The sequence below is a fragment of the Arachis hypogaea genome, chromosome 12 (genome assembly GCF_003086295.3).
Source record: "Arachis hypogaea cultivar Tifrunner chromosome 12, arahy.Tifrunner.gnm2.J5K5, whole genome shotgun sequence".
NCBI lineage: Eukaryota > Viridiplantae > Streptophyta > Magnoliopsida > Fabales > Fabaceae > Arachis > Arachis hypogaea.
Genome location: NC_092047.1, coordinates 8310499 through 8321448, shown reverse-complemented (window position 1 = coordinate 8321448; position 10950 = coordinate 8310499). Strand labels below are relative to the sequence as shown.

Below are 10950 nucleotides of genomic sequence, written 5' to 3'. Positions count from 1 at the left end.
TACAGAAGCACAAATATGCAATTATATGCATACATAGGAATGACAATACCACCCGGACCTGCAGGTACCCGCCCTGCACCGGGGCGGGTTGTTTCTGACTTTCTGTGACAGATCTTGTTATGGGGTGTGGCGGAACCAGGGTCAGTGTGCACAAATGCATTGTTTATACAAATAAATGCATGCATATACATGAATGGCCATTGTCCTTTCTAGGCTTGTGTTGAGGACTAAATTTCTAATGTTCTAAAAGCTTACTATTTATATTAGATAATGTTCCATTTTAGTTATGCAGGTAACTTGCAACTAGATAGTTGTGACTAAACTTGTTTCATGAAACTAAGTAAAGATATATTCCTTAGCTTCAAACTAGTTGACATCAAGCTAAACATTTTAAACGAAAAAAATAATGACAAAGACTATTTGTCAAGTAGTCAAAGGTATCTGCACGTGATTATCTGCATGATCATAACATCAAGGTGGAAATCTTTTTTTAATTGAGTGATTATTTGTATTAGTCCAAATTAGAATCGTTTTAGCTGTACAGCATTTTCATGTTTGCTTAGAATCAATTTAGGCTCTGCTTTAAAGTCCATTTTTAGTGTGGGGATTGTGGCCTAATGAAGCAGCTATATCTCCTATCTACAGATACTTTAATTGGGGAATAAATTTGATTTGCCATTTCCATTAAGAATATGTTCTTATAAACATGGCAAAAACATTTGTCAACAAAAAAAAAAAATTTAATAGTATTTTCTAATTTATTGACACTATTGCACACTAAAATTAAGTCTCTCAAAGAATCTAATTCTATCCCCTTATGTTTCATGCAATAAATTTGTGTAGCCCTTCTAAAGAATGCCGATGCTTGTAATGTCCAGGGGGGTTTATGCCTGAAGAAAAATATTTTTAGGTAGAAGCATAGAAATAAAAAGGGAAAAAAAAATCTCTCAATTTTACTTAATATACATTCAAATAAATATATTATAAGCTTAATTACTTGCTCTTTATAAATAAAAATTTTGTAATTTTTTTATATTTGATAAAAGAATTTTAATTAGGTATCTTTTAATTATTTTTTTGTTAAAACATACGAAATATTAATCTTTGTATTTGGTGTAAGATGAATTATGAATTATTCTAAAAGTAATTGTTTTAGGACTATGCATTTTTTTTCCGAAAGATAACTACTTGAAAGGATCATATTAAAAAAATTTATTTAGTACAGAGATTCAATTACAAATTTTCAAACTATAAGAATTAATAGAATAATTAATTTTATATTATATCAACATTGAATCTTATTACCATCATCTAAAAAAATATTAAACATTTTTTACATATAATATTGTGCTATTGGTTTATCAACTAACCTTATTAAAAAAAAAAAAAAAGAAGACCCACAACCTTTATAAGCTAAGCATAATATTGCATGTAACAAAATGCATGAATATCACCACCTTTTAGATTCCCACTTGGAAGTTCCATGCTCCAAGTGATGGCAACGTTGCCTTGTAAATTGACTATAACTCAGTTTACAACGACTTTTAAACGGTATCAATGTCCATGAACCAAAAGAATAAAGCAAAACCTCCTATTGCTATAGAAGATGATTACCATCATTATCTTAGAAGAATAAAAATGCCGTGGTTATTATTCACTATTCTTAGTATAACTTGCAACTTACATACTAATCAACACTTTTTTCTCTTAATTGGGTGCTTTTAGAGTAATTTTCTCTCTCTTTCTGAACTATAGTCTATGGAATTTTATTGAAAAATGTATAGTTAAAGTAGGAGACACCAAGAACCTTCAAATTTAAATTGAACATTAAATAGTTTATAGCATTTCTTCTTCTTTTAAAGGAACTTAATTTTTTTTCAGTAAATGTATATATCAACATGAATGATGCCACATGACCTGATTATTATATTCCGCCAGGCCAGTTGTTTAATTTAGTTTTGGCTGTAATATTATTATGAGTTTAACCATTCTTTTAATTCTAAAAAGTTTAAATTTTAAATTTTAAATCATAAATCTTAATATTCCAAGTTCATTATTCTAAATCTTAATTTTTTTTTTCAAAAAATAAAGGTTAAAAATAATTTTATAATAAAAAAAGTTAGTTAATATTTAATTAAAATTATTTTCCTATACATATTATTATTATTATTATTATTATTATTATTATTATTATTATTATTATTATTATTATTATTATTATTATTATTATTATTCAAGTGACTGCAACATTTCATTTCTTGCTTTCCAAACTAAGTTGGTGTATTACTATTTGGTGGCTACTCCAATGAAGATTTCATAATTGTCATCATGTGAAGATACTTCATTTTGACCATTGGATGATAAGTTGTAGGGCTTGATTTTTATTTAAAGTAAAAATGTTACTTTTATTTAAAATGTTGCTAAACAAATAAGTCACACTTTTTAAACAAAGATCATCATAAGAAGATGTTTTTAACATCTTCATTGGAGTAGCTGCCTTACTATTTTGCATGGGTGTGGTAGCTAGAACTTCATGTTTGTTTCGTAAATAACTTCCTTATATACAACCTTTTGGACTTTGGTCAATATATTCCTTTTATCGATCACTACACATTATTCTCTCTATACTGAATCCGGAAAATTTTTCACCAGAATTTAAGTATCAACTATTTGGACCCACAATCAAGGTAGAGAAAATCGAGATTTTACGTGAAATCGAAAAAGTAAATAAAAAACGTAAAACGTAAAATCTTAACAAGATTTAAATCGTAAAATCGTCAGACTTAGTACAAATTTCGTAAAATCGATAAACTCATTTAAAATCGTAATATCGAAAGATTTTAAGAGTTAAATCGAAATTCTAGCTACTATGCCCACAATAGTATCTTATATTTAGGTGAGTAATCATACCATCAATAATTCAAAATTTAAAAATAATAATTTATGTTACTTTTCAAGTGGTAATTTAATTTACATTATATATTCTCGGAAAAGTGTATGTCTGAATTAAATTATTCTTATATAACGTGGGATTTAGTTTGTTTCAAGAGTTTGAATATGTATTTCTTAGAATTATATATTGCTGAAAATATTATACCCGGAAAAATTATTCTTACGTATTGAAAAGAGTTTGTTTATCTAACAAAAAAAAAAACATTCTAACTATATATAAATAATAATTCTAAAATATCCCTAACACATTTAATTAGGTAAATTACATTCTTTAAAGGACATACATATTATTATTATTATTATTATTATTATTATTATTATTATAAAGTGACGTACGCTTTTTCTTCGCTTTATATAAGATCCCTTCTTCCAAAAGAAATCTTCATCCATATACATTTGAGAGTTAGAGTTCATTCTTTGTATCAGTTTATGCAATCTTCATCAAGATGAACATCATCATCACCAAGCTTCCTATCAACCCTCTTCTCCTTCTCAGGTTTCCTTCTTCTTCTATATTATTATATTCATTTTAATTTCCTTTGCATGACTTTATATATATATATATATATATATATATATAGGGTAAAGTATACTTTTTGTCCCTAAAGTTTGGCAAAAGTTTTAAAAATACTCCTAAGTTTTATTTTGTTTCAATTTTGTCTCAAAAGTTTTCGATTTGCATCAAATATACCTTTGACTGGTAAATTTTCAAAAAATTTAAGACCAATCTAATAATAATGCATGAAAATTATACTTGATTTGCTTATGTTGAGGGTTGTTCTTATGAAATTGTTGTTGAATTGGTATTAAATTTTTTGAAAAATTAGCCGTCAAGGGTACGAAAACTTCTAGGACAAAATTAAAACAAAATAAAACTTAGGGATATTTTTGAAATTTTTGTCAAATTTCAGGGACAAAAAATATACTTTACCATATATATATATATATCCAGAATTTAATTTTAATACACTGAGTTACACAATCGTGTAATCATATCCATCTTTTAGGATGACCATTTTTGTGTCAATAAAAAAATAATTATTTTTATTGATATAATAATATTAATTACGTGATTGAATGGCTTTGTAAAGTTATTTTATACTGAGAGAATGAAAAAAATATTATGTATTCACAATGTTTAGATTAATTACATCTTTTCTATCTATAATTATATGTTATTTTTGTCACATTCTTAACCGAATGTTCACACAAAACGTTAAGTCTTTTGGATTAAATGGTTTCATGATACACATGTTCAAATCTTCTTCCTTTCTTTTTTGTCTCTATATATAAAAAAAAAATTGAAAATCTTGTTATAATGATGAAAAGAAATAATCAATGTAGCAGGAGGAAGAGATACTATGGAGTTGTAGCAAAAGATGTGGAGCTTCAAATGGGAGCAACAAGGATGGTGAGTGAGTCACAATCATCATCAGCCAAAAATGATAATAAAAATAAAGATGAAATTTTTTGGATGAGAGATCCAAAGAGTGGAAACTGGATTCCTGAGAATCACTTTGATGAACAAGTTGATGCTGCTGACCTCAGAGCCAAGTTCCTTTCACAACAACAAAATCAACACTCAAACAATTTTTGATCATATTGGCTTTATAATTTTAGAATACTTAAAAAGTGTTACTAAGATTAAGGTTATATTTATTTTTATATTTTTCAAATCAAGAAGTTTTTTTTTAAATATTAAAATATTATTTTAATTTTAACAAAATATTACTAAAGTTGTATAATTACTGTAGTCATCATAATGATAATTACTATAACATGTACCAATATATATGATGGAATAAAAATACTTATAATAAATTTCATCAGAAGTTATATTATATGTGTAAACCTTAGGTTGTTGCAACATTTCAAGTCCTTGCTCAAATTGATTGAGAATTAGAAACTACTTATCATTAATTAATATGTATTTTATTTCTTGCTCACTCAAATTGATGTGTAATATATTTCTTATGATATTTTTAATTATATATATGGACATAATATAGGTATCCATCCCAATATGTTAATTAAACCAAGAATATAATCTATCAAACAATGAGAATTATATATAAGATTAGGGAATAATTCTTTCATTGATCTAAACACATACTGGTGCATGCCAAAATATAAGATAAGATTCTACAATTCTACTTATACAAAATATAGGAAACATTTCAAGTGCACCCAGTTATTTTAACTATTAATCTGAATTATAAAAAATATATATAATATATATTAATTAAAATCAACGGTTAAAATAATTGGTGCACCGATACTCTCCGATGCACTTGAAATGTTTCCCAAAATATAAATGAGTTTATTAATAAAAAGGAGTGTGTACAAAAATTAACTTTAAGATGATCTTTGTGTTGTTGTCGTTTGAATTTACTAATTTAGCCAATTACCCTCATTCAATTTTAATTTTTACACTAATGAATAAGCATTTTTCATTCTTTATTAATTTATTTCCTTGTCTCTTGCATGATGTGACTCAACATTTGTGTTACATTTTCTTTTCACAATAATAAGGACGATCAAAATGACAACAATATCTATGAAACTAGTTTCTTATTGCACATATGAAGAAAAGATCATAATAATGGAGAATTGTGGGATCCACAGACTTATATAGAGGCCATGAAATCCAATTATATGGAATTATGATATCTTCTTAGATTCTGTAGAATTATATATGGCTTTCTCTTCGCATTGTGTAAATATAAAGAGAAAAGAAAAGAATGGATGGTGATGGCAAAAAGCCTAGCATGCTACCTATATATAAGAAAAAAAAAACACATTTTATGTAAAAGTAACACAATTGAAATTTTAAAACTAGTTTTATGATATCATCATGGTGATTAATCCAATTCAACGTAACGCTTTTTAAAATATCCTGAAATTTCACGTTAATAAAGAGACATAATATTAGTATTCATAAAAGGGGATTTTTTTTTTTCCCAAAAGAAAAATAGTATCTAACTTTGAATTCTTTCAAGAGGTATTATTGTTGTTGGTTACTAATTCGAAAAGTTAATACTTAATAGTTAATACGCATACAATAAAATAAAATAACAACTATAAATTATTATTTATTTCAAAATTTAAATTTAATTAATATAAATATAAATATAAAATTATGAATGTATCTTATAAATAATTTAGTTATTTATTTATCGAAAATACTATGTGCACATAAAAATCAACTACTAAATTAGTCATCATGTATTTTTATGTATAATACATGTGTAATTTAATTCATATTTTTAATGTATATTTTATATTAAAATATGTATTATATACTGATAACTAATTTTAGTGTATATCTAACATGATTGTTTGTCAACAAATTTAAAAAGTAGAATAAATGATCATTTATATCCATAAAAGATGAAAACGCCGACATATGTACCCATATTAGATCGAAACTAAACTTGTACCCACGCAAGATGCCCAAAAGTACCATGTCTTTGGAGGGTTGGAGTGCCACGTAGAGTACTTTTGTCACATGGAGGACATCTTGTGTGGGTACAAGTTTAGTTTCAATTTAGTATGAATACATATATCAACGTTTTCATCTTTCATAGATACAAATAGTCATTTATTATTAAAAAGTATTCAAATTCAAATGATATATATATCATTAACTACATTTTAGCTTGAAAGAATAAATTCTTAAAAAGCACAAGCGAGTGGTTGTATACTATGTTCAAGTCTTCAACAACTTAGGCACTTGGCAAGTTCTACGAGGATCAGTAAAATAGAAAATCTCCATAACACAACTATATAAAACAAAATGAATTCAATTTTAACCACCAAATACATGGTAATTATAAGATATATAGTTATTTATGTATCTTTATCTATCAATTTAAGCTTTTAGTTTAAGTGACTTTATGATATTATCAAAATTTCTATGACAGAAAAATATATAGTTCAATCATTGTTTATCCCAAAAGAAAGAATTTCAGAGGCTATGCAAAATCTACTAAAACACAATGGAAACACTATGATCCCCAATTTATATATTGAAGTTGGCAATGCAAGTAGTTGTTACAAAACTGTTATCGTGATCAGATACAAATGATCTTGATTCTTGAAATGGGACCAACATGAACAAAATTGTACATGGATGGTGATGAGAGAGACTATAAGTATAGCTGGATAAGCTCATCACTAACAACAGATGGAGTAAGAACACCTAAATCTGTGAAGAGCAGAGTCAGATATTGAGGAGGAGTGTAATCCCTGGCAGAACATTCAACCTCTACCTTTGATGGAATTGGTACACCGAAGTCAACTGGGCGCAATGCAGGTGCCAAATCCTTTTGATCCAACGGGTAAAGGCGAGCAAACTGCAGAGTATTAGGGAAATCAGTGAGTTAGTTAAGTAGTTAGATATCAGTTACTCTCATAGGCCTAAATAAGGCGTGTAATCACACGTATTACTCTGACTTAGTTGCGAAACGCAGCCTTAATGATTGTTTTTCTCACGGCAATGTTTGCTCATTTGACACTGTACTCAAGTCATATGGTGTTCTACCTACAAGAAATGTGGCATCAACATTTGTATCTGATCAATGCCCTAAAGATTCAACTATGTTCTACCTTATTGTAGAAAATCAAACACAATCCTCCTGGCTATGTAGAAATTTGCATTAAAGAACAAAGGTAGAATTTTCTTATTGATGTTAGATATGCACAAAAAGGTTGCAAGAATCCTAACATCTAAACTAACAACTGAAATACTATAATAACTTTTGTATGGAGCAAGTGTACCTTGTAGCTTTCAGCTGCCACATAAACTGGCTTGCTCATGCTCTTTGCGACCATTGCAATTTGGTATGTGCCCATCATGTTGATTATACCGCCACTTTCGACAACTCCATCTGCCCCTACAAATACCATGTCCACCTCATCCATAGTATATGCCACCGCAGAGTCTATTACAAGTTTCACAGGAACATCCAGCTTGGCTAATTCATTGGACAACCGTAACCCTGTTCGGTCTGGTCTCCCCTCTGCAAATTTACGCGAGAAAAAAAAAACAAAATTTTGATGTCTTGACATGATTTACTAAAATTGAATACAACAACGATATGGACTTCATCCAAGAGATTAGAATGAGATAAATCCAGAAACTGAGGTGATGAACAAAGTTATAAGGACCAAAAACTTGAGATTAATCCAAGGCATAAATATCTAACAGGAGAAGGATGGCACAAACCTGTGCACAAAACCCGAAACAATTTTTTATTTTGTGCTGCCAATTTCAGAACTTCCAAGACAACTCTGGAAAAACCATGAACCAAAATTGTACAACCATTGAATATAAAATCTTGACTGAGCATTGCAATGACTTTGCGAGCCTGCAAAACAAAGCCAATATGGGCAACCAAGTATGTAAATAAAATCATGTTGTACTGGAGAACAACCAACTCATCAGTCATTTAAGTAGCATACCGTGTATGAGATTTCGCCAAACTTATCGGCACGTTCAATCAAGCGAGATTTAGCCGAATTGAAGTCTTCGTATTCTAAAGCAGCAGTCCTAGTTACATACCGCATAAACAGATCACATGCTGCTGTCAATGATATAGAGGTTGTATCCCATGACTGCAAAACCTCATTGAAGATTTTAGTCAACAATTAACCAGCAAAACCAACAATTCCGAAAATTTGAAAAAAGCCAGTCCCATTACCTCTTTTTTACTCCTTAAAACTTACTTCAAATCCAGTTCAATTCAGGTTTTTCAACATAATCACATTCAGAAATGAACAACAAACCATGAGCACCCCAAGAACCGTAATGTTAAATTGACCATGCATAGAATAAGTAAACTTTCCAACAAAAACAAAACAAAACTAAAGTACAAGCTACCAAAACAAGTGATAACTATGCAGATAGCTAAAGGGTGCATTTGAAATTTTGAATAAGCTGAAAAAAAATAAAATAAAAATAATTGTTTGTTTGTTTCAGTTGCAAAATAACTTTACAATCCAAAACTTCTTGAGACAGCTTAAAAATTTATTCATTATTTTGGGATTCCACATTTTTTTTTTCTTCAGAAGAATGGAAAAACATTACCAAAAGCAGAGAATAAAAAGGGAATAAAAAGGAGCTGAAAGAACAGAACTTAATAGCTTCAAAGCAAAACAACTCCTTTTTTTTCACCACTAAACAGAAAATTCGTTACGAACCTTGAGCGAATCGGAAGCAGATTTGAGCTCGATCTCGAGCTGCATCATGGTGGTGGCCATGCTGGACCTTATGACTGCGGCGAGGGCGCGGATTGCGGCGACGGCCTCCGCCAGGTCGGGCTGTTTCCGCCACCGGTTGAATTCGTCGATGACCGAGAACGAGGGTTTCTGGTGGCTGGGATCGGAGAGAGTTGCGGCGGTTGGTGGCGGAGATGGTGGTGGTGGGGTGGTGGTGATGGCGGAGGCGGACTGGGCCTGGGCGAGCCAGTCGTTGGTGACTGCACCGAAGTGCGCCATACGTGTTTGGTAGTACGCCGAAATCTTTGGGTCCGCCATTGGAACAAGCTGTGTCTCAATGCGACGTCGTTTGGTATTTTTTATTTTTGTGAGAAGATGAATTAATGAAGGAAGTAGCACTGTACACTATTACCCACTCTGCAACAGTTTTCTTTTGTTTTCTTTTCTTTTATTTGTGGCACTGTGGTGTGAATGATGGTGGTGTCATACTTCACCCTATTTTCTAACTCAACCAATTAAGGATTAATAATTAATTTATTACGAATTTAAAATTTATTTAAAAATTTATTATTTAATAAATAATTTATTATATATATAAAACAAAATTTAAATTTTTTATATTTATTTAAATAAAAAAGTAAATTAATTATTAAACTAATCAAAATTAATTTTTATTTTAGTCAATTTTGTTATTTATTTTATATATTTTTTTAATCAGATAAATTAGACAATTTTTAATTTTAAATATCACACAACATACTTACACACTTTTTACATATTTATCAGATTTTTTTTCGATTAGATTATACTTGATAAGACTCGAATCCGAGATTTTGAGGTAGAGAAAGAAAAACTTGAAAATGAAATAATAGGTCTAAGAAAATGTGGTCAAAAAAACATTGTTAAGAAAAAACAGTAAAATAATAGTTTTCAGTCAATTTTCTACTCATTTAAGGTAATTGAGTGAAATTTAACTACTACTATAATTTTTCATGTTAATGTAAAAATATGTAAAAATAAGTGTATTATGATGTAATTGCGTTGCATATTAAATTATTAATGAAAGAAAGATAATAGAATAAATATTCAAATTGATTTTCAAGTAATTTTAATTTGTAGGATTTGGTTTTTAATATATTTTTATTCTTCAATTTTTAAGAATTATCTTTGTAGGATGAATTGATTTTTTATTGTTATTAGAGGTGAGAGTGAGTCGAGTTAGACCAAACTCAAGCTCATCTCACGAAAATTGAGTTTGTCTCACGGCTCAACTCATTAACAATCAAGTCTATTTTTTAAACTCAATTTGACTCACTTCCAGCCCTAATTGTTACGAATGAGAATTAATTTATTTTACAGTAATTTTTTTGAGATGTAATTTTCTTATAATAAAATTTGTTTAAAATTTATTTGTTCTAGTAGCTATCCTCCAGGACCTATCGTCAGATGTGAGCTTTTTGCTGTTTGGAGGGGTTTGATTTTATCTTGGGATTATGACTTGAGAAATATTGTGTGCAAAACAGATTGTCTTGACATTTTGCACATTTTAAACAATCCGGCAAATGGATTAAATTGTGATGTGGTTGATATTCTTCAGAAGATACTGGAGCTTCTGTCAAGACCTTGGGTTGTGAATTTTAAATGGATTACCCGTGATGTTAACGATGTGGCGGATTGGCTGGCGAAATATGCAGTCAAGACCAATCCAACTCATGTTATTTGGTCTTGGTCGGAATCTTGTGATGAACTTCAGCATCTTATGTTTGCTGATTTAGGATA

At 29.3% G+C, this 10950-nt stretch overlaps 1 protein-coding gene across 2 annotated transcripts; it reads right to left on the bottom strand.

Moving 5' to 3' along the window:
• Positions 1–6941: 6941 nt before the first annotated feature.
• On the bottom strand, positions 6942–9668 carry LOC112726673 (uncharacterized). Of its 2 annotated transcripts, XR_003165341.3 has the most exons (6): positions 9154–9668; positions 8416–8568; positions 8180–8321; positions 7732–7973; positions 7402–7495; positions 6942–7307 (listed from the first exon to the last, which is right to left on the bottom strand). XR_003165341.3 is itself a non-coding variant. In XM_025776168.3 (5 exons), exons 1-5 carry the CDS (start codon positions 9487–9489, stop codon positions 7101–7103), a joined length of 1080 nt encoding a protein of 359 aa, XP_025631953.1. In that variant the 5' UTR covers positions 9490–9668; the 3' UTR covers positions 6942–7100. The 2 variants fall into 2 exon arrangements, 1 of the variants encoding a protein (XP_025631953.1); XM_025776168.3 differs by lacking the exon at positions 7402–7495.
• Positions 9669–10950: the final 1282 nt, after the last annotated feature.

Coding starts and splice junctions, on each gene's coding strand:
- LOC112726673 (XM_025776168.3), bottom strand. CDS start 9,489: ATGGCGGACCCAAAGATTTCGGCGTACTACCAAACACGTATGGCGCAC. Junction 8,569..9,153: donor CTGCTTCCGATTCGCTCAAG/GTTCGTAACGAA, acceptor GAGGTTTTGCAG/TCATGGGATACAACCTCTAT. Junction 7,974..8,179: donor GTTTCGGGTTTTGTGCACAG/GTTTGTGCCATC, acceptor GTAAATTTGCAG/AGGGGAGACCAGACCGAACA.